Source organism: Aquarana catesbeiana, linkage group LG01 (assembly GCF_042186555.1).
Source record: "Aquarana catesbeiana isolate 2022-GZ linkage group LG01, ASM4218655v1, whole genome shotgun sequence".
In the NCBI taxonomy this organism is placed as follows: Eukaryota; Metazoa; Chordata; class Amphibia; order Anura; family Ranidae; genus Aquarana; species Aquarana catesbeiana.
Window position 1 is genome coordinate 276745171 of NC_133324.1, and position 24902 is coordinate 276770072.

At 42.9% G+C, this 24902-nt stretch overlaps 1 protein-coding gene across 1 annotated transcript in view; it reads right to left on the reverse strand.

Moving 5' to 3' along the window:
• Window positions 1-24902, reverse strand: part of LOC141141270 (septin-2A) — a gene marked incomplete in the record, with an annotated part of 193089 nt that overhangs the window by 102589 nt on the left and 65598 nt on the right. Inside the window, 2 exon segments of the mRNA XM_073628949.1 lie at window positions 16519-16642; window positions 23829-23915. Of these exon segments, the coding sequence (XP_073485050.1) occupies window positions 16519-16642; window positions 23829-23915 (211 nt within the window).

Consider the following 24902-nt stretch of genomic DNA (forward strand, 5'->3'; position numbering starts at 1 on the left):
AGCAAAGTGTCATTTCTTCAGTGTTGTCACATGAATAGATATAATAAAATAGTTACAAAAATGTGAGGGGTGTAGGGCCGAAACAACCAATCGATTCTGGAAATAGTTGTTAACTATTTTCAGAATCGATTAATCGGTTAGTGGACTGCATACAGAATGTATTGTTTACATGTCCAGAAATACAGTGTAGCACACATACAGCTCAGTACACCATCCATACATGTCAGTAAGTGCCTGAGAACTTGTGAATGTGTGAGGAGCAATGCCTAATGGGACCTGGGCAGTCCTGGGCAGAAAGTGAGTGGTTCTAAAGGAGATTTTTTTTTTACCTTGCTATAGGGGCGCTCTACATTATACTTTGCAGCTTGCTGTTGGAGCACTCTGAAGGCAGGAGACCCCAGAAGAGGAGAATCAGAGCTGCTCTGTGCAAAACCATTACACAGAGCAGGTAAATATAACAGGTTTGTTGTTTTAAAAAAATAAATCACTTTAACCACTTGCCGACCGCCTAACGTATATATACGTCGGCAGAATGGCACGGGCAGGCAGAATCACGTACCTGTACGTGATCTGCCTTCCGCGGGCGGGGGGTCCGATCGGACCCCCCCCCGGTGCCAGCGGCGGTCGGCATTTGACTGGGAGCGTCGGGAGGCGAGGGGGAGACCATCCGATCGTGGCCCCCCCCTCGCGATCGCTCCCAGCCAATCGGAATCCTCCCCTGCCTGTGTGTAGTTTCACACAGGCAGAGGATGTGATGTCATCTCTCCTCGGCTCGGCAGTTTCCGTCCAGCGCCGAGGAGAGAAGACATGTAAGTGCACACAACACAAACACACACAGTAGAACATGCCAGGCATACTTTACACCCCCGATCCCCCCCCGATCGCCCCCCGATCCCCCCCCAATCACCCCCCCCCCCGTCACAAACTGACAGCAAGCAGTATTTTTTTTTTTTTTTTTTTTCTGATTACTGCATGGTGTCAGTTTGTGACAGTTACAGTGTTAGGGCAGTGAATATTACCCCCCTTTAGGTCTAGGATACCCCCCTAACCCCCCCTAATAAAGTTTTAACCCCTTGATCACCCCCTGTCACTAGTGTCACTAAGCGATCATTTTTCTGATCGCTGTATTAGTGTCGCTGGTGACGCTAGTTAGGAACGTAAATATTTAGGTTCGCCGTCAGCGTTTTATAGTGACAGGGACCCCCATATACTACCTAATAAATGTTTTAACCCCTTGATTGCCCCCTAGTTAACCCTTTCACCACTGATCACCGTATAACCGTTACGGGTGACGCTGGTTAGTTCGTTTATTTTTTATAGTGTCAGGGGACCCGCCGTTTATTACCTAATAAAGGTTTAGCCCCCTGATCGCCCGGCGGTGATATGCGTCGCCCCAGGCAGCGTCAGATTAGCGCCAGTACCGCTAACACCCACGCACGCAGCATACGCCTCCCTTAGTGGTATAGTATCTGTACAGATCAATATCTGATCCGATCAGATCTATACTAGTGTCCCCAGCAGTTTAGGGTTCCCAAAAACGCAGTGTTAGCGGGATCAGCCCAGATACCTGCTAGCACCTGCGTTCTTCCCCTCCGCCCGGCTCAGCCCAAGTGCAGTATCAATCGATCACTGTCACTTACAAAACACTAAACGCATAACTGCAGCGTTCGCAGAGTCAGGCCTGATCCCTGCGATCGCTAACAGTTTTCTTGGTAGCGTTTTGGTGAACTGGCAAGCACCAGCCCCAGGCAGCGTCAGGTTAGCACCAGTACCGCTAACACCCACGCACGCACCGTACACCTCCCTTAGTGGTATAGTATCTGAACGCATCAATATCTGATCCGATCAGATCTATACTAGCGTCCCCAGCAGTTTAGGGTTCCCACAAACGCAGTGTTAGCGGGATCAGCCCAGATACCTGCTAGCACCTGCGTTTTGCCCCTCCGCCCGGCCCAGCCCACCCAAGTGCAGTATCGATCGATCACTGACACTTACAAAACACTAAACACATAACTGCAGCGTTCGCAGAGTCAGGCCTGATCCCTGCGATCGCTAACAGTTTTTTTGGTAGCGTTTTGGTGAACTGGCAAGCACCAGCCCCAGGCAGCATCAGGTTAGCGCCAGTACCGCTAACACCCACGCACACACCGTACACCTCCCTTAGTGGTATAGTATCTGATCGCATCAATATCTGATCCGATCAGATCTATACTAGCGTCCCCAGCAGTTTAGGGTTCCCACAAACGCAGTGTTAGTGGGATCAGCCCAGATACCTGCTAGCACCTGCGTTTTGCCCCTCCGCCCGGCCCAGCCCAGCCCACCCAAGTGCAGTATCGATCGATCACTGTCACTTACAAAACACTAAACGCATAACTGCAGCGTTCGCAGAGTCAGGCCTGATCCCTGCGATCGCTAACAGTTTTTTTGGTAGCGTTTTGGTGAACTGGCAAGCACCAGCGGCCTAGTACACCCCGGTCGTAGTCAAACCAGCACTGCAGTAACACTTGGTGACATGGCGAGTCCCCTAAATGCAGTTCAAGCTGGTGAGGTGGCAAGCACAAGTAGTGTCCCGCTGCCACCAAGAAGACAAACACAGGCCCGTCGTGCCCATAGTGCCCTTCCTGCTGCATTCGCCAATCCTAATTGGGAACACACCGCTTCTGCAGCGCCCGTACTTCCCCCATTCACATCCCCAACCAAATGCAGTCGGCTGCATGAGAGGCATTTTCTTTATGTCCTCCGAGTACCCCTACCCAACGAACCCCCCCAAAAAAGATGTCGTGTCTGCAGCAAGCGCGGATATAGGCGTGACACCCACTATTTTTGTCCCTCCTGTCCTGACAATCCTGGTCTTTGCATTGGTGAATGTTTTGAACGCTACCATTCACTAGTTGTGTATTAGCGTAGGGTACAGCATTGCACAGACTAGGCACACTTTCACAGGGTCTCCCAAGATGCCATCGCATTTTGAGAGACCCGAACCTGGAACCGGTTACCGTTATAAAAGTTAGTTACAAAAAAAAGTGTAAAAAAAAAAAAAAAAAACACAAACAAAAATATAAAATAAAAAAAAAATAGTTGTTGTTTTATTGTTCTCTCTCTCTATTCTCTCTCTCTTGTTCTGCTCTTTTTTACTGTATTCTATTCTGCAATGTTTTATTGTTGTTATGTTTTATCATGTTTGCTTTTCAGATATGCAATTTTTTATACCTTACCGTTTACTGTGCTTTATTGTTAACCATTTTTTTGTCTTCAGGTACGCCATTCACGACTTTGAGTGGTTATACCAGAATGATGCCTGCAGGTTTAGGTATCATCTTGGTATCATTCTTTTCAGCCAGCGATTGGCTTTCATGTAAAAGCAATCCTAGCAGCTAATTAGCCTCTAGACTGCTTTTACAAGCAGTGGGAGGGAATGCCCCCCCCCCCAACGTCTTCCGTGTTTTTCTCTGGCTCTCCTGTCTCAACAGGGAACCTGAGAATGCAGCCGGTGATTCAGCCAGCTGACCATAGAGCTGATCAGAGACCAGAGTGGCTCCAAACATCTCTATGGCCTAAGAAACCGGAAGCTACGAGCATTTTATGACTTAGATTTCGCCGGATGTAAACAGCGCCATTGGGAAATTGGGAAAGCATTTTATCACACCGATCTTGGTGTGGTCAGATGCTTTGAGGGCAGAGGAGAAATCTAGGGTCTAATAGACCCCAATTTTTGCAAAAAAGAGTACCTGTCACTACCTATTGCTATGATAGGGGATATTTACATTCCCTGAGATAACAATAAAAATGATTTAAAAAAAAAAAAAATGAAAGGAACAGTTTAAAAATAAGATAAAAAAATAATAATAATAAAGAAAAAAAAAAAAAAAAAAAAAAAAAAAGCACCCCTGTCCCCCCTGCTCTCGCGCTAAGGCGAACGCAAGCGTCGGTCTGGCGTCAAATGTAAACAGCAATTGCACCATGCATGTGAGGTATCACCGCGAACGTCAGATCGAGGGCAGTAATTTTAGCAGTAGACCTCCTCTGTAAATCTAAAGTGGTAACCTGTAAAGGCTTTTAAAGGCTTTTAAAAATGTATTTAGTTTGTCGCCACTGCACGTTTGTGCGCAATTTTAAAGCATGTCATGTTTGGTATCCATGTACTCGGCCTAAGATCATCTTTTTTATTTCATCAAACATTTGGGCAATATAGTGTGTTTTAGTGCATTAAAATTTTAAAAAGTGTGTTTTTTCCCCAAAAAATGCGTTTGAAAAATCGCTGCGCAAATACTGTGTGAAAAAAAAAAATGAAACACCCACCATTTTAATCTGTAGGGCATTTGCTTTAAAAAAATATATAATGTTTGGGGGTTCAAAGTAATTTTCTTGCAAAAAAAAATTATTTTTTTATGTAATCAAAAAGTGTCAGAAAGGGCTTTGTCTTCAAGTGGTTAGAAGAGTGTGTGATGTGTGACATAAGCTTCTAGATGTTGTGCATAAAATGCCAGGACAGTTCAAAACCCCCCCAAATGACCCCATTTTGGAAAGTAGACACCCCAAGCTATTTGCTGAGAGGCATGTCGAGTCCATGGAATATTTTATATTGTGACACAAGTTGCGGGAAAGAGACAATTTTTTATTTTTTTTATTTTTTTTTGCGCAAAGTTGTCACAAAATGATATATTGCTCAAACATGCCATGGGAATATGTGAAATTACACCCCAAAATGCATTCTGTTGCTTCTCCTGAGTACGGGGATACCACATGTGTGAGACTTTTTGGGAGCCTAGCCGCGTACGGGACCCCGAAAACCAAGCACCGCCTTCAGGCTTTCTAAGGCCGTAAATTTTTGATTTCACTCTTCACTGCCTATCACAGTCTCGGAGGCCATGGAATGCCCAGGTGGCAAAAAACCCCCCGAAATGACCCCATTTTGGAAAGTAGACACCCCAAGCTATTTGATGAGAGGTATAGTGAGTATTTTGCAGACCTCACTTTTTGTCACAAAGTTTTGAAAATTGAAAAAAGAAAAAAAAATGTTTTTTTCTCGTCTTTCTTTATTTTCAAAAACAAATGAGAGCTGCAAAATACTCACCATGCCTCTCAGCAAATAGCTTGGGGTGTCTACTTTCCAAAATGGGGTCATTTGGGGGGGGTTTGTGCCACCTGGGCATTCCATGGCCTCCGAAACTGTGATAGGTAGTGAGGAGTAAAATCAAAAATGTACGCCCTTAGAAATCCTGAAGGCACTGATTGGTTTTCGGGGCCCCGTACGCGGCTAGGCTCCCAAAAAGTCCCACACATGTGGTATCCCCGTACTCAGGAGAAGCAGCTAAATGTATTTTGGGGTGCAATTCCACATATGCCCATGGCCTGTGTGAGCAATGTATCATTTAGTGACAACTTTGTGCAAAAAAAAAAAAAAAAAATTTGTCACTTTCCCGCAACTTGTGTCAAAATTTAAAACATTCCATGGACTCAACATGCCTCAAAGCAAATAGCTTGGGGTGTCTACTTTCCAAAATGGGGTCATTTGGGGGGGTTTTATGCCATCTGGGCATTTTATGGCCTTCAAAACTGTGATAGGTAGTGAGGAGTAAAATCAAAAATGTACGCCCTTAGAAATCCTGAAGGCAGTGATTGGTTTTCGGGGGCCCCGTACGCGGCTAGGCTCCCAAAAAGTCCCACACATGTGGTATCCCCATACTCAGGAGAAGCAGCTAAATGTATTTTGGGGTGCAATTCCACATATGCCCATGGCCTGTGTGAGCAATATATCATTTAGTGACAACTTTTTGTAATTTTTTTTTTTTGTCATTATTCAATCACTTGGGACAAAAAAAATGAATATTCAATGGGCTCAACATGCCTCTCAGCAAATTCCTTGGGGTGTCTACTTTCCAAAATGGGGTCATTTGTGGGGGTTTTGTACTGCCCTGCCATTTTAGCACCTCAAGAAACGACATAGGCAGTCATAAATTAAAGGCTGTGTAAATTCCAGAAAATGTACCCTAGTTTGTAGGCGCTATAACTTTTGCGCAAACCAATAAATATACACTTATTGACATTTTTTCTACCAAAGACATGTGGCCGAATACATTTTGGCCTAAATGTATGACTAAAATTGAGTTTATTGGATTTTTTTTAGAACAAAAAGTAGAAAATATCATTTTTTTTCAAAATTTTCGGTCTTTTTCCGTGTATAGCGCAAAAAATAAAAACGGCAGAGGTGATCAAATACCATCAAAAGAAAGCTCTATTTGTGGGAAGAAAAGGACGCAAATTTCGTTTGGGTACAGCATTGCATGACCGCGCAATTAGCAGTTAAAGCGACGCAGTGCCGAATTGTAAAAAGTGCTCTGGTCAGGAAGGGGGTAAAACCTTCCGGGGCTGAAGTGGTTAAAGACTCTGTGCAGGGAAGATCAGCATCTGAACCCAGAGAAGGTGGAGGGTGATAGACTGGAGGAAATATAAAGGCATTACAATTACATTTGAAGTAAACTAAACACTTTTTCACCCTGAAAATCAGGTGCAAATAGTGTGTGCTTGTTATACGCCGATACTGCAATTTGGGCTGTCTAGGAGGGAACCGGGAGGGAGACGGGATGAGTGCCGTCAGATTACATACAGCGAGAATCTCCTTTTTTCTCAGCAGCCTCTGTAATAGGAAGTCCCATCTCCTGGGCCAGCATTGGACCAGTGTTCCGTCTATCATAGAAGCCTGTCCAGGAGGCGGGACTTTGTATTAACCCTTTCATGACTAAGCCTATTTTTGAAATTTGGTGTTTACAAGTTAAAATCCATATTTTTTGCTAGAAAATTACTTAGAACCCCCAAACATTATATATATTTTTTTAGCAGAGAATCTAGAGAATAAAATGGCGATTGTTGCAATATTTTTTATCACATGGTATTTGTGCAGCGGTGTTTTAAACGCAAATTTTTGGAAAAGTGACACTTTCATTAATTTAAAAAAATCCAAACAGTAAAGTTACCCCAATTTTTTTGTATAATGTGAAAGATGATGTTACGCCGAGTAAATAGATACCAAACATGTCACCCTTTATAATTGAACGCACTCGTGGAATGGCGACGAACTACGGTACCTATGAATTTCCATAGGCGATGCTTTAAAAAATTTTTACGGTTACCAGGTTTGAGCTACAGAGGAGGTCTAGGGCTAGAATTATTGCTCTCGCTCTGACGATCGCGGTGATACCTCACATGTGTGGTTTGAACACCGTTTACATATGTGTGCACGACTTCCGTTTGCGTTTTCTTCGCTGCGCGAGCTTGCGGGGATAGGGGCACTTTAAAAAATATTTTTTTTTTTTTTTTATTTCTTTTATTTATTTTTGTACTTTATAAATTGTGTTTAAAAAAATTTTTTTTTTTTTTTACTTTTATTGCTGTCACAAGCAATGTAAACATCCCTTGTGACAGTAATAGGTGGTGAAAGGTACTCTTTATGGAGGGATGGGGGGTCTAAAAGACCCCCCATCCCTCCTTTACACTTCAAAGTATTCAGATCGCCGAAAACGGCGATTCTGAATACTGTGTACTTTTTTAAATTCGGCGCCATTGGCAGCCGAGTAAACGGGAAGTGACGTCATGATGTCGCTTCCGCGTTTACAAGGAGAAGGCTGGAACTAAGCCGCTCGCAGCTTCGTTCCAGTCCGCCCCCAGCTGCCGAAGGCAGCCGAATGGACACCGGGCCTCCCGATCGCACGGGAGGCCCGGTAACAGCGGCGGGAGGGGGGGGATGTCCCCTCCCGCTCCTCCGGTATAACAGCCGAGTGGCTTTTAGCCGCATCGGTTGTTATACACGGGTAGCCGATCGCCCGCTGTAAACAACGGTACCGGGATGATGCCTGCAGCTGTGGGCATCATCCCGGTATAACCCCGGAAAGCCGAGTACGCATATCTGCGTACGGTCGGCGGGAAGGGGTTTTTAAAGAGGACGCCTATTAAACAGGAGATTCTCCTGTATATAATCTGACGGCTGCTCATCCCACCCCCCTCTCTGTCCCCTCCAAGGCAGCAGTAATCTGAGCTGAGGCTGCAGATGGGCATTGATCAGGCTGCATTCACGGCAATGGTGAGGCTGCATATGGGCATTGATCAAGCTGCATTAATGGGCAATTGTGAGGCTGTAGATGGGCATTGATCAGGCTGCATTGATGGGCACTGACCCTTATTTTGCTTCAAAGTTCGTTATTTAATTTTTTATTTAAGTTTTTTTCCTGAAACTTCCCTCCTAAAATGAAGGTGCGTGTTAGACGCCTGTGCGTGTTATATGCCGATAAATGTGATAGATATATTATATATATATATATATATACACACACACACACATACAATGCCTTGCAAAAGTATTCACCCCCCTTGGCTTTTTACCTATTTTGTTACATTAAAGCCTTTAGTTCAATGTTTTTTTTAATCTGAATTATATGTGATGGATCAGAACACAATAGTCTAAGTTGGTGAAGTAAAATTAGAAAAATATATATACATAAAACTATTTTTCAGAAATAAAAAACTGATCATTTGCATGTGCATATGTATTCACCCCCTTTGTTATGAAGCCCATAAAAAGCTCTGGTGCAACCAATTACCTTCAGAAGTCATATAATTAGTGAAATGATGTCCACCTGTGTGCAATCTAAGTGTCACATGATCTGTCATTACATATACACACCTTTTTGAAAGGCCCCAGAGGCTGCAACACCTAAGCAAGAGGCACCACTAACCGAACACTGCCATGAAGACCAAGGAACTCTCCAAACAAGCAAAGGACAATGTTGTTGAGAAGTACAAGTCAGGGTTAGGTTATAAAAAAATATCCAAATCTTTGATGATGCCTAGGAGCACCATCAAATCTATCATAACCAAATGGAAAGAACATGGTACAACAGCAAACCTGCCAAGAGACGGCCGCACATCAAAACTCACGGACGCAAATCATAACAAAATCACGTGTGCAAAAACGCAAGGTGCACAGCAAAAAGCACTGCAGAAATGGATCAAAAGCAAACTGCATAGGTGTGAACCGAGCCTGACAGCCCATTCACACAGGGACGACTTGTCAGGCGACCTAGTCACCTGACAAGTCACCTCCCGTTCTGTGCTATGGAACCGTTCTAAGGGGAGCAACGCAAGTCGCTCCGACTTAGAAAAAGGTTCCTGTACGACTTCGGGGGCGACTTCGGGGGCGACTTGCATAGACTTCTATACAGAAGTCGTTTTGCAAGTCGCCCGGGCAGTCGTTTGCAGGTCGCCTCGCTGAGGCGACCTGCAAGTCGTGTTGCCCCTGTGTGAATGGGGTCTTATGCTGGGCATACACGTATCGATTTTCAAACGAGAATGTTCATATAAAAAATCATCTTTGTACATTCGCTGAATGAAAGAATGTTGTTTGAAAGTTTTACTTGCTTTTAACATTCAGTTTTAAAATGAATGTAATTTTTGAGCATAAACCACATAAACCGTCCGAAAATTCCTTTCACCAAGAAATGTTCTATTCTGCTCCTTCAGATTTTCCCATCACTGTGGTCGAAAATCGCTTTGACCCCACTAACGATTAGAAAATGGAACAAACATTCTTAAAATTACATTTTTTTTGAAGGAAGACATTGTTTTTGTATGGCCAGCATAAGTGATCAAGCCCCCTGCCTATGACAAGGGAGTCTGTCATACACAATATATTACAGTTCTGACTGAAATTGGCAAAACAATTTTTTTCTTTTTTTTTCTTTAAATAACAAATGTGATCTCTAAATCTGATGATATTTACCAGATTCAACCTCTAATATTATATATAGCATATCTCTTCTGTTATTCTCAGAGTGGATTAGAGATTTTGCTCCCTAACCATATAGTTGGTTATTTATATTTACCACTGCATAGAGATATTTAAGAATAAATTGCCTTTTTTTTTTTTTTACTTTACAAATTAACTAAATTAAACACCACACTTTTTTTTAAAGATCAGATTAAATAGAAACAATAATCGGCCAACTAATCGATTATGAAAATAATCGTTAGTTGCAGCCCTAGAGGGGTATACTCCCTTTTGTGAGATACTGTATAAAAAAAATATATCAACCAAGCTTTTTACTCCATATTAAATAAATAATAAATAAAAAAAAATACCCTAAAAACACACTATAGTAAAGGGAATTTAACTTTGTTAGTAGGCTAAGCAACAAGCGTTCCATAAAAAAATCAGTAATAGGAGATCCATGTTGCAGCTCCAGATTTCATATAAGGGTAAATGCCATTGACCTGCTCTTTGTCACGAGGATCCAAGTAGGGCAGCCAGAAACATTTCAATGCAATAAACAAGTTGAATTAGCACACAATCAACAGGAAGGAGCTGCCTGAAAAACAATAATCTGGCCAGAAGCTCATGCAGGGGCAAGACGGCAACGGAAGGAAAGGGGGGACTCCTGTACATTGCTCACTACCTACCCAATGCAAGCCACAGACATCCAATTTAACACTTAGACTGCTGACAGCTAAGGCGCCTTTCACACAGGCAGCTGTTCTGACGCAGTTAAAAGCATATAATATGTTCTGTGAAATTCAAGACTCCAGGCACTGCAATCAGCTGCATTTGTACAGTGAGATTACCTGCGTTTACATGCGGCTGCATTTGGAACATTCTTTCTATTTCTGATGTGCTTCCTGTTGCGTTTCTTTCCTTGTTGCCACTGCTATCCACAGGAGAAATAGTACACTGCGATTACCTGCAGTTATGTGCAGATAGCTGCGCTAAATCGCTCCTGGACGCAGTCAATTCTATTTTTTCTATCCGCACCAAACCCCATGTAACTAAATCGCAGCTAAATAAAGTGTGTGAATGGGACCATAGGAAAGCATTGTTTGCTTTTAGCTGCGGTAGAAAACTAGAAAATCCACAGCTAAAAGCACAATTCTATCCGTCCGTGTGAAAGGGGCCTAAAACTGCCTTCTAAACACTTCTTATGTAGCCTTAGGCAAAGGTGCAACTACTAGTGTCCCTGAGAATGACATAGTTATTTAGCTTTATGTTATAAGCTACACAGCTCTGGCAGCTATAAAGCTGCATCAGCTTGTAAATACTATACCCTTTTGACTAACAGCACCCCTTGAGTGCACTTGCTGCAATTGATAAACCATTAGGAGTCAATAAATTCTATACAAGAGATATAAAAATGGATCTAACCAGAAGAGAAACCAAAGCATACATGATTGGACAATGTCCACAGTCCAAGTGCTAGCAAATAAATACAGTATATATGCACATAAAAGATATATATATAGATATATATATATATATATATATATATATATATATATACACATACACATATATACACACACACTAATACCTCAGATTGCGAGTAACGCGATTAACGAGCGTTTCGTATTACAAGCTATCATTTTAAAAAAATCCTGACTCGGTTTGCGAGTACTGTCTCGCAAAACGAGCAGGATACAAGCCTCTGCGGTGTGCAGTACCACATCTAGCCAGAGGTGAGGGGGCGCCGGTGACACTCAGCCATTTGGAGCTGCTCGGATGCACTCAGAAATACTCAGAAACACTCCATTCCCAAGTGTTTCCGAGCCTCTCCGAGTGCATCCAAGCGGCTCTGATCGGTTTCCGAGTCTCTCCGGCGCCCCCCCTCCCCCCCACCTCTGGCCACATGCGGTACTGCATACAATAGAAGTCAATGTGGAACGAATTATCTTCGTTTCTATTGACTTCTATGGGAAAACTCGCTTTGATATGAGAGTGCTTTGGATTACAAGCATTCTCCTGAAACGGATTATGGTCGTTATCCAAGGTTCCACTGTACATAATATATATACACTACCGTTCAAAAGTTTGGGGTCACATTGAAATGTCCTTATTTTTGAAGGAAAAGCACTGTACTTTTAAATGAAGCTAACTTTAACCCTTTCATGACTAAGCCTATTTTTGAAATTTGGTGTTTACAAGTTAAAATCTGTATTTTTTGCTAGAAAATTACTTAGAACCCCCAAACATTATATATATTTTTTTAGAAGAGAGTCTAAAGAATAAAATGGCGATTGTTGCAATATTTTTTATCACACGGTATTTGTGCAGCGGTGTTTTAAACGCAAATTTTTGGAAAAGTGACACTTTCATGAATTTTAAAAAATCCAAACAGTAAAGTTACCCCAATTTTTTTGTATAATGTGAAAGATGATGTTACGCCGAGTAAATAGATACCAAACATGTCACCCTTTATAATTGCACGCACTCGTGGAATGGCGACGAACTACAGTACCTATGAATTTCCATAGGCGACGCTTTAAAAAATTTTTACGGTTACCAGGTTTGAGCTACAGAGGAGGTCTAGGGCTAGAATTATTGCTCTCGCTCTGACGATCGCGGCGATACCTCACATGTGTGGTTTGAACACCGTTTACATATGCGGGCGCGACTTCCGTATGCGTTTTCTTCGCTGCGCGAGCTCGCGGGGACGGGGGCGCTTTAAAAATTTTTTTTTTTTTACTTATTTATTTTATTTATTTTTGTACTTTTATAAATTGTGTTTAAAAATTTTTTTTTTTTTTTTACTTTTATTGCTGTCACAAGCAATGTAAACATCCCTTGTGACAGTAATATGTGGTGACAGGTACTCTTTATGGAGGGATGGGGGGTCTAAAAGACCCCCCATCCCTCCTTTACACTTCAAAGTATTCAGATCGCCGAAAACGGCGATTCTGAATACTGTGTACTTTTTTAAATTCGGCGCCATTGGCAGCCGAGTAAACGGGAAGTGACGTCATGACGTCGCTTCCGCGTTTACAATTAGAAGGCTGGAACGAAGCCGCTCACAGCTTCGTTCCAGCCCGCCCCCAGCCGCCGGAGATTCCCGAATGGACACCGGGCCTCCCGATCGCACGGGAGGCCCGGTAACAGCGGCGGGAGGCGGCGGGAGGGGGGGGGATGTCCCCTCCCGCTCCTCCGGTATAACAGCCGAGCGGCTTTTAGCCGCATCGGTTGTTATATTCGGGTAGCCGATCGCCCGCTGAAAACAACGGTACCGGGATGATGCCTGCAGCTGCGGGCATCATCCCGGTATAACCCCGGAAAGCCGAGGACGCATATGTGCGTTCGGTCGGCGGGAAGGGGTTAAACTAGTCCTAACTTTAAACAAATATACTCTATACATTGCTAATGTGGTAAATGACTATTCTAACTGCAAATGTCTAGTTTTTGGTGCAATATCTACATAGGTGTATAGAGGCCCATTTCCAGCAACTATCACTCCAGTGTTCTAATGGTACAATGTGTTTGCTCATTGGCTCAGAAGGCTAATTGATGATTAGCAAACCCTTGTGCAATCATGTTCACACATCTAAAAACAGTCTAGCTCCTTCCAGAAGCTACAAAACTGACCTTCCTGTGAGCAGATTGAGTTTCTGGAGCATCACATTTGTGGGGTCAATTAAACGCTCAAAATGGCCAGAAAAAGAGAACTTTCATCTGAAACTCGACAGTCTATTCTTGTTCTTAGAAATGAAGGCTATTCCATGCGAGAAATTGCAAAGAAATTGAAGATTTCCTACAACGGTGTGTACTACTCCCTTCAGAGGACAGCACAAACAGGCTCTAACCAGAGTAGAAAAAGAAGTGGGAGGCCGCGTTGCACAACTAAGCAAGAAGATAAGCACATTAGAGTCTCTAGTTTGAGAAACAGACGCCTCACAGGTCCCCAACTGGCATCTTCATTAAATAGTACCCGCAAAACACCAGTGTCAACATCTACAGTGAAGAGGCGGCTGCGGGATTTTGGGCTTCAGGGCAGAGTGGCAAAGAAAAAGCCATATCTGAGACTGGCCAATAAAAGAAAAAGATTAAGATGGGCAAAAGAACACAGACATTGGACAGAGGAAGACTGGAAAAAAGTGTTGTGGACGGATGAATCCAAGTTTGAGGTGTTTGGATCACAAAGAAGAACGTTTGTGAGACGCAGAACAAATGAAAAGATGCTGGAAGAATGCCTGACGCCATCTGTTAAGCATGGTGGAGGTAATGTGATGGTCTGGGGTTGCTTTGGTGCTGGTAAGGTGGGAGCTTTGTACAGGGTAAAAGGGATTCTGAATAAGGAAGGCTATCACTCCATTTTGCAACGCCATGCCATACCCAGTGGACAGCGCTTGATTGGAGCCAATTTCATCCTACAACAGGACAATGACCCTAAACACACCTCCAAATTGTGCAAGAACTATTTACAGCAGAAGCAGGCAGCTGGTTTTCTATCGGTAATGGAGTGGCCAGCACAGTCACCAGATCTGAACCCCATTGAGCTGTTGTGGGAGCAGCTTGACCGTATGGTACGCCAGAAGTGCCCATCCAACCAATCCAACTTGTGGGAGCTGCTTCTAGAAGCGTGGGGTGCAATTTCTCCAGCTTACCTCAATAAATTAACAGCTAGAATGCCAAAGGTGTGCAATGCTGTAATTGCTGCAAAAGGAGGATTCTTTGATGAAAGCAAAGTTTGATGTAAAAACAATGTTATTTCAAATACAAATCATTATTTCTAACCTTGTCAATGTCTTGACTCTATTTTCTATTCATTTCACAACGTATGGTGGTGAATAAGTGTGACTTTTCATGGAAAACACAAAATTGTTTGGGTGACCCCAAACTTTTGAACGGTAGTGTATATATATATAAAAATTCCTAAATCCTAACTTGATGAAAAGACGAGAAGAAAACTGGTCAGGGAGGCTGCCAAGAGGCCTACAGCAACACTAAAGAGCTGCAGGAATATCTGGCAAGTACTGGCTGTGTGGTACATGTGACAACAATCTCCCATATTCTTCATTTGTCTGGGATATGGGGTAGAGTGGCAAGATGGAAGCCTTTTCTTACGAAGAAAAACATCCAAGCCTGGCTAAATTTTGCAAAATTTGAAGTCTCCCAAAAGCGTGTGGGAAAATGTGTTATGGTCTGATGAAACCAAGGTTGAACTTTTTGGCCATAATTCCAAAAAGATATGTTTGTCACAAAAACAACACTGCACATAACCAAAAGAACACCATACCCACCGTGAAGCATGGTGGTAGCAGCATCATGCTTTGGTGCTTTTTTCTTCAGCTGGAACAGGGGCCTTAGTCAAGGTAGAGGGAATTATGAAGAGTTCCAAATACCAGTCAATATTGGCACAAAACCTTTAGGCTTCTGCTAGAAAGCTGAACATGAAGAGGAACTTCATTTATCAGCATGACAGCGACCCAAAGCATACATCCAAATCAACAAAGGAATGGCTTCACCAGAAGAAGATTAAAGTTTTTAAATGGCCCAGCCAGAGCCCAGACCTGAATCCGATTGAAAATCTGTGGGGTGATCTGAAGAGGGCTGTGCACAGGAGATGCCCTCACAATCTGACAGATTTGGACTGTTTTTTCAAAGAAGAGTGGGCAAACCACACCTGGGATAAGTGCACAACATTAGTGTTACTGGGAAACGCCAATATATTTCATGACACAGAAGAGCAACGGTCTCCACCAAGGTTGCTAGAGGGGTTTTCTACTTTAACTGGAAACTCACGTCACATTTTTCAACTGTTTGATAATTAAAAAGGAAAAAAATTCTCCATGCAGCAGGATGCAACTCATCTTCTCATAGAGTCAAAGTAAATTAACCCAACCCAAAGCTCAGCACATTTACAGTAAGGCCCAATTTAAAAAGCTTTAACACAAGGGTAGGAATACTAATTTACAGCCAGTTGACTTTCAAAATGACTAGCTTTTTCTATTGGCTCAGAAAATATAGGATCCTTACCTGACGTGTGAGCTTTGTGAATTGAGTATCTTGTGTATTTAATCGGTATGTTCACCAACAAAAACACTAAATAGATAATCTCATATCCAAGATCCATAAATCAGTCAGGCTGCTTTGGCAAATATTTACTGGGGTGACATGGTTCACACTGATGGACATAGTGATCAGCATGAGAAGAACAAACTAGCCCCATTGTTATTCATACTCGCTGCCAGTGAGTCTTAGAAAATCAACGCACAAAGTTCATCTGTCATATAAATCTGATGCAATCAGTTTTAGTAAATCAACCCCATGCTGTCAGTGTGCCGGCACATATCATTTTAAGACTTTATTTGGATGAACTTGACCATCAAAATGTAGGTCAATGCACCTACAATATAGTATGCATGACTTTTATTTTTTTTACTTTAACAGAAGACAAAGAAAGGCATGGATTTTGTAATATTTATGCACGTTTTCTGAAATTTAGTTTACCCTTTAATAATGCAGAAAAACATATCTTGTGGAGAGGATTCTTTGTTCCCAAGGGGCCTCCCCCTTGGTCCTACCAACTGCATCTCCTCACACTTATCTGCTTCTTCAACAAAGCTCAGTGTGGGTTCCAAAAAAAAAAAAAAGAAGTGGCCAGTTGAAACCAAACAGAAAATGCAAATTTCAAAAATAACATTTTACCCACCGATCACAAAAAATATGAAATAATTCTATTTACTACTGAAAACTTTTATACTACTTACCAGTCTTGGCTGTTAATGGCGTCGCCATAGCCTGGAGTATCCACTACAGTTAAGCGCAGCTTTACCCCACGTTCCTCTATTTCTACAGTGGAGGCTTCGATCTGAACTGTTCGTTCAATTTTCTCTGATAAGAAAGACAAAAACTTAGAATGAAGCACATTTACCTGCACTGTCTTACTGCACACAGATTGCAAGTCAGAATAAGCCCACAGCATTGTAACTGTACTAAAATCAAAAAGTCCCTTCAATTCGCCTTTAACTGTATATTACTAGGTTGTGAACAAAGAAAACTCCCCACAGGGTCACTAGAAACATACTAAGGCCAGGTTCACACTGGTACGACACGACAGTCGTACGACTTTGCCCTGCAACTTCATGTCTGACTTCCATGAATGGGATCCAACTTTGATCCCGACAACACCAGGCTCTTTGAGTCTAATATGGATCTTAACCACTTCCCGCCCGGCCTATAGCAGATTGACGGCCGGGCGCTGGTTCCGTTATCCTGACTGGGCATCATATGACGTCCAGCAGTATAACATGCCGGCGCGCATTCTGACACACCGCTCCACCGATCTTGGTAAAGAGTCTCCGGCGGAGGCTCTTTACCACGTGATCAGCCGTGTACAATCACGGCTGATCACAATGTCAATAGAAGGAGCCGCTGATCGGCTTTTCCTCACTCGCATCTGACAGCCGCAAGTTGAGGAGAGCCGATCGGCGGCTCTCCTGGCAGGGGGGGGTCTGCACTGATTGTTTATCAGCGCAGCCCCCCCTCAGATGACCACATTGGACTACCAGGGATCGCCACTAGGACCACCAGGGAAGGGGGCAACATGTGGATGGCCAGGTATGTACCCAATGTGCCCAGTCAGTGCTCAATCTGTGCCAATCAGTGACCACAAATGGGCAGTGATTGGCACCATTATATTGCAGTGATGCCCAGCAATGCCACCCTTAGGGGCATCAGTGCCAATTAGTGTCATCAGTGCCACCCATCAGTGTCCATCGGTGCCACCTGTCAGTGCCCATCCGTGCCCATCAGTGCCCACCTATCAGTGCCACCTACAAGTGCCCATCAGTGCCACCGACAAGTGCCCATCAGTGCCACCGACGAGTGCCCATCAGTGCCACCGACGAGTGCCCATCAGTGCCACCGACGAGTGCCCATCAGTGCCGCCGACGAGTGCCCATCAGTGCCGCCTATGAGTGCCCATCAGTGCCGCCTATGAGTGCCCATCAGTGCCGCCTATGAGTGCCCATCAGTGCCACCTATGAGTGCCCATCAGTGCCACCTGAGTGCCCATCAGTGCCACCTGAGTGCCCATCAGTGCCGCATATCAGTGCCACCTCATTGGTGCCCATCAGTGCCGCCATATCAGTGCCCGTCACTGAAGAAGAAAACGTACTTATTTACAAAAAATTTTAACAGAAACAAAGAAAAACTTGTGTTTTTTTCAAAAATTTCGATCTTTTTTTATTTGTCTGTGATGTGATGTCTTCTCCCGATGTTAACTCCCTCAGTTATGTGAGCTCTGTTCTCTGCCGTTTTTTTTTTTATAGACACAGGGTGTCGCCATCCTGTGACACCATCTGGAGACCCCGTCCCCTTGTGACATCACTGCCCGGAGTTAATGATGGGGAGGTGATATCACAAGGGACAGGGTCTCCAGATGAGAACCGGAGGAGGGAGAAGAACCAGAGAGGGGAGAAGACCCTTTGGAGCTGCTTTAATAAAGAACTATGTCAAAAACCTGTGCACTGTTTTTATTTATTTTTGACACCTTTTTGGGTGAATGAGTAGAGGTACAATGTACTGCGTACTCATTCACATAGGGTGAAATTTGATTTTGATAAGCCCCCCGCCTGCAGACCCCGACAACCACCACCCAGGGTTGTCGGGAAGAAGCCCTTGTCCCCATCAGCATGGGGACAAAGTGCTTTGGGGTGGGGGGGCGCAGGGCCCCCCTGCCCCAAAGCACCCACCTCTCCCATGTTGAGGGCATGTGGACTGGTATGGTAAAGGAAGGGGGGGGGCTGCTTGCTCGGATAAGGGTTTGGTATAGATTTTGAGGGGGACCCCATGCCGTTTTTTTTTAATTTTAGCATGGGGTTCCCCTTCAAGATCCTCAAAGCACAAGTCGCATGCCAAAGTCGGATCAGTTAAGATGATGATCTGACTTTGATCCGACTTCAATGATATTCAATGGGCTGAAGTAGGACCAAAGTCGGAGCAGTTACGACGCCTCACATAGGGAATCATTGATTTACACACGTCATGTGACATGTGCTCCCAAAGCGTATGTCGTACTAGTGTGGACCCAGCTTGAAAGACCAGATGAAAAACTTAATTGTTTAAAGCTAGGTACACGCGGACAGAATATTCCTGCTTAACCAGCTGACATTTGGACCATATGCACAGCTGTCTTTCCGAAAGAAGTCGGTCTAAGGAACGGCTTTTGTCGAAGGGACATGCTGAAAACCAGCATGGGGGGGTTCCCCTGTCAGAGCACAAAGGCACAACATAAGAAATCGCTGCACTGGTTACACAAAAAAAACCTAAATGTTCAGGCATAAGGATGTAAACACCCCTGATGGGAAAAAAAAGTCCTTGTGTATGGCCAGCGTCACAGTTTAGTAATGTTATTTTTTTAACCGGTTATCAGCAATAATGGAGATAATAATAATGGAGATATATAACAATAATGGAGATACTGAAGGTTTTCGGTTTGAAAAAAAATATATAGAATAGGATTTGCACATTTGTCAAGAATATCGTTACATGAGATTAACGAGAAATTTTTATCGAAAATGAAATACGTTTCTGAAAAGATGGCCCAAAGCCCAAAACTTGTGAAAAATTACCGATGTTGGGAGCAAGTTTTAACTGAAAACTTCTGTGGAAGTGGCAATCTGCCAATTCCAGGAATTCCTTTAAATGTGCGGCTATTTGACAGTAAATGTGTAGATAAGATCTCTGTTCTCTGTCTGGAATCCACGTAATGAATAGTAATCCAGGTTGGCAGGAAACAACAGCAGCATGTAGCAAAACACCAAAGACTTTATGCTAAGGAAAAAAATCATAGTTTGTATAAGGGTAGCCATGAAGGGGGTATAAAGTATGTCTCACAGAGATTGGCAGGCAGTGAAAATCTCAGTACGAGATGACAATGGTTTTTGAAAGAATACATTTATATTATTGTCTTATGGGGTAAGTCTTACATAGCCTGGCACGACAGACCCAGCTATCAAAATGAAGGCAAGATCAGGTCATTGTTAGTCACCATATATTGCGTGCCTAACTCTTTATTTCACCTATACGATTTTTTTTTTCCCATGCCCATTTAGTTAGTTATACTTAAAACAAAGTTGTACCCTACACTTTACTATTTTCATTCATGTTGTAAAGCGCTGCGTAAACCCAAAATCTATACCAAACCTTTATCCACGCACGCAGCCCGGCAGGCCAGGAAAGGGTTCTTCTTCCTCTGATGCCTTCTCCCGATGTTAGCTCCCCCAGTTATGTGAGCTCCATTCTCTGCCATTTTTTTTTTTATAGACACAGGGTGTCGCCATCCGGTGATGCCCTCCGGAGACCCCGCCCCCTTGTGACATCACTGCCCGGGGCATGATGGGGTGGTGACATCACAAGGTACAGGGTCTCCAGATGAGAACCGGAGGAGGGAGAAGAACCGGAGAGGGGAGAAGACCCTTTGGAGCTGCTTTAATAAAGAACTATGTCAAAAACCTGTGCACTGTTTTTATTTATTTTTTACACCTTTTTGGGTGAATGAGTAGAGGTACAATGTACCGCCTCTACTCATTCACATAGGGTGGGGGGCCGGGATCTGGGGCCCCCCAGTTTTTGATAAGCCCCCCCGCCTGCAGACCCCGACAACCACCGCCCAGGGTTGTTGGGAAGAGGCCCTTTCCCCCATCAGCATGGGGACAAGGTGCTTTGGGGTGGGGGGGCGCAGGGTCCCCCTGCCCCAAAGCACCCACCCCTCCCATGTTGAGGGCATGTGGACTGGTATGGTCCAGGAGGGGGGGGGCTGCATGCAAGGGTTTGGTATAGATTTTGAGGGGGACCCCATGCCGTTTTTTTTTTTATTTTAGCATGGGGTTCCCCTTCAAGATCCTCAAAGCACAAGTCGCATGCCAAAGTCGGATCAGTTAAGATGATGATCTGACTTTGATCCGACTTCAATGATATTCAATGGGCTGCAGTAGGACCAAAGTCGGACCAAAGTAGTGCAGGAACCTTTTTCAAAGTCGGACCGATTTGTGTCGGCGCAGTTACGATGGCTCCCATAGGGAATCATTGATTTACACACGTCATGTGACATGTGCTCCAAAAGCGTATGTCGTACTAGTGTGTACCCAGCCTAAAAGACCAGGTGAAAAACTTAATTGTTTAAAGCTGGGTACACGCGGTCCGAATTCTCCTGCTTAACCAGCCGACATTTGGACCATATGTACAGCTGTCTTTCCAACAGAAGTCGGTCTAAGGAACAGCTTTTGTCGAAGGGACATGCTGAAAAACCAGCATGGGGGGGGGGGGGGTTCCCCTGTCAGAGCACAAAGGCACAACGTAAGAAATCGCTGCACTGGGTTACACACAAAAAAAAAAGAAAAACTAAATGTTCAGGCATAAGGATGTAAACACCCCTGATGGAAAAAAAAAAGTCCTTGTGTATGGCCAGTGTCACAGTTTAGTAATGTTATTTTTTTAAACATTATTGTTATCAGCAATAATGGAAAAACTGAAGGTTTGTTTGAAAAAAATTATATAGAATATGATTTACACATTTGTGAAGAATATCGTTACATGAGATTTACGAGAAATTTTTATGAAAATGAAATGAAAGAAGCTTCTGAAAATATGGCCCAAAGCCCAAAACTTGTGAAAAATTACCGATGTTGGGAGCAAGTTTTAACTGAAAACTTCTGTGGAAGTGGCAATCTGCCAATTCCAGGAATTCCTTTAAATGTGTGGCTATTTGACAGTAAATGTGTAGATAAGACCTCGATTCTCTGTCTGGAATCCACGTAATAAATAGTAATCCAAGTTCGCAGGAAACCACAGCTGCATGTAGCAAAACACCAAAGACTTTATGCTAAGGAAAAAATCATAGTTTGTATAAGGGTAGCCATGAAGGGGGTATAAAGTATGTCTCACAGAGATTGGCAGGCAGTGAAAATCTCAGTACGAGATGACAATGGTTTTTGAAAGAATACATTTATATTATTGTCTTATGGGGTAAGTTTTACATAGCTGGGTCTGTCGTGCCAGGCTATCAAAATGAAGGCAAAAGCAGGTAATTCATTGTTGGTCAATATATATTGTGTGCCTAACTTTAGTTCACCTATATGATTTTTTTTTTCCCATGCCCATTTAGTTAGTTATACTTAAAACAAAGTTTTACCCTACACTTTACTATTTTCATTCATGTTGTAAAGCGCTGCATAAACTGTTGGCACTATATAAATCCTGTTTATTAATAATAATTATAATAATCTATGTTCTAAAAAGCATAGTTAGGGTAGCAAAATAGTGACAATTTTCAATTATGAACTCATTCACATGGAATCACACATTATTGCACAAAAATTAAATAAATGTACATATACACACACACACACGTATATGGGAAGCATTTACAGTGGGTATAGAAAAGAATCACTCCCCTTTAAAATAATCACTTTTTTTGCTTTGCAGCCTGAAATGAAGACAGATTCAGCTTTTGTTCTATCTAGCTGTATTTACTCAGTGCAACTTATAACATCCAAGTGAAATATATAAAACACCAACATGTTAGAAAAAATTAATAAACTCAAAAACAGAATCACTGAGTTGGAAAAAGGATCCACACTCACCCCTCTCCTAAAAATGACTTGTAAACTCAAATCAGGTGTAGCTAATCACCTTCTCAATGCTACACAAATCCATTTGACTTTCAACTGTGATCAACTGTGGTCATTTTGATTAGCTCAGCATGAAAAGAGCTTTCCTGGAGTACTTCAGTCCTTGGTAGTGCAATGGAAGCAATCGATCAACTACGGGTGTCAAGGCACTACCAAAAGACAGGCACAAGTCAGGAGATTTTGAGACAAAAAAAATGTCAAAAGGCTTTATCAATGCCTACAAGCACAGAGAAGTCTATTATTAGGAAGTGAAAGGTATTTGGTACAACACAGACCCTCCCTGGATCAGGACGTCACTCCAAACTGGATGAAAGGAGCCAGGAAAAATTGCTCAGAGAGGCTACCAAGAAGCCTACAGCAACTCTGAAGCATTTGCAGGAATTTATGACAAAGAGTGGTCATTGTGTGCATTTGACAACAATTTTACAAATTCTCCATAAATGTGGCTTGTATGGGAGGGTTGCAAGAAAAAAGCCACCCCTCAAGAAAGGCCACATGCAATCACGACGCTTTGCCAAAACGCACCTTGAAGATTCTGAGGCCACATGGAAAAAGGTGTTATGGTCAGATGAGGAGATTAAAATTTAATGGCTTGGTCTCAACACCAAACCATTGCTGGCGGAAATCCAATACAGCTCACCATACAAATAACACCATTCCTACAGTAAAGAATGGAGGTGTTAATATCCTATTATGGGGATGTTTCTTTACAGCAGGGACTGGAGCACTTGTCAAGATAGAAGGAAAAATGGATGGGACAAAATACGGTCAAATCCTTGAGGAAAATCTGCTGCCCTCTGCCAAAAAGTGGTCAATGGGAACAAGGTTTACCTTCCAACATGAAAATAACCCATAGCACACAGCAGAGCCCAGACTTAAACCCCACTGAAAATCTGTAGAATTACTTGAAGGCTGCAGTCCACAAACGGTCACTATCAAATTTAAGTGAACTTGAGCAGTTCTGCAAAGAAGAGTGGGCAAATATTGCAAAGTCTTTATGTGTAAAGTTAGTAGAGACATATCCCAGCCAACTAAAGGCTGTAATTAAAGCAAAAGGTGGTTCACCTAACAAAATACTGACACAAAGTGGTTGATCCTTTTTCCAACTCAGTGATTCTAATTTTTAATTTTTTCTGACATGCTGGCGTTATATCTTTCAATTGGATGTTATAAGTTACACTGAGTAAACACAGCTAAATAAAACAAAAATGGTTTCTGTGTTAATTTCAGACTGCCACGCAACATGTGATTATATTAAAAGGGGCGATTCTTTCCTATACCCACTGTAAATGATTGCGCAAGAACTGACAAATTGTAGATGCAACATCACTAGGAAAGATGAGATTAAAAAATAAGAAGAAATATTCGTAGATGACAATAAGTACCTGCTGCTCCTGGGATATATCGCTCTGGGTACAGGTCAGTGAGGAACAAGCTGTTGATGAGTGTTGATTTTCCCAATCCAGACTCACCTGGAAGTAAGGATATATTTTATGTGCTAAGTAGCATTATTCATGAAAGCATTATAATGCCTATGCTGAACACCAGGCAAACAGCTAAATACATACGAGGGATATTTATAAAAATATACATACAAGTGAAACAAATGATTTGTACTAGTGTCCAGTCAGATTGGAGATTTACACAACACAGTCCAGTCTGGCAGTGCAAAAAGCCTGACAAACTGCAGTTTGATAACACATATAGGTCTTATTTCCACTGCAGCCTGTGACTGGACAGTAAAGAAGAAGCAGTAGCAAACTTATGAGCTCATCCCTCTGTCAATCTGCTCATTCTTTCTATCAGCATGTTTGTTGACACCTGACCATTGTAACACAACCAATTGGCCCTTATGCTTAGGGCTCTTTCACACAAACGATAAGTATGTCCGTTTTTTATCCTTCCGTTTTCGGATGAAAAACGGACATACATGTATCCCTATGGAATAGCGGATGTCAGCGGATGAACGTCCGCTGACATCCATCTCCGCTATGGTCCGTTTATCATGACAGAGGAAAACCCTACTTTTTCTTCCGTATGAAAAACGGAACGGACGTAAAACAGATGTCAGCGGATGATCCAATTTACATCCAATCCGCCGACATCCATTTTTTACCTAAATATGTTTTTTTTTTTTTTTTTATATTTCAATAAAAAAGTTACCTATGACCTAGGTAGTGGTCTAAAAGGAAGTCACATGCAGCCTATGAGCCCAGTGTGTTGAGAGAGAGAGAGAAGAGAAGACAAGAGAAGCATGGCAAAAGATGTATCCCATGAGCGCCTCATTAACCTGGTGCATGCCAGGCCAGCTATCTGGGACAAGAAATCCTGTGACTACAGTGACCGCATTACCAAATCTAGGATTTGGGAAGAAGTCTTCCAAGAGGTCACACCACACTGGACCACAATGAATGCAAAGCAGCGCAAGATACGTGGTAAGCAGTTTGTAGGGATGGGGG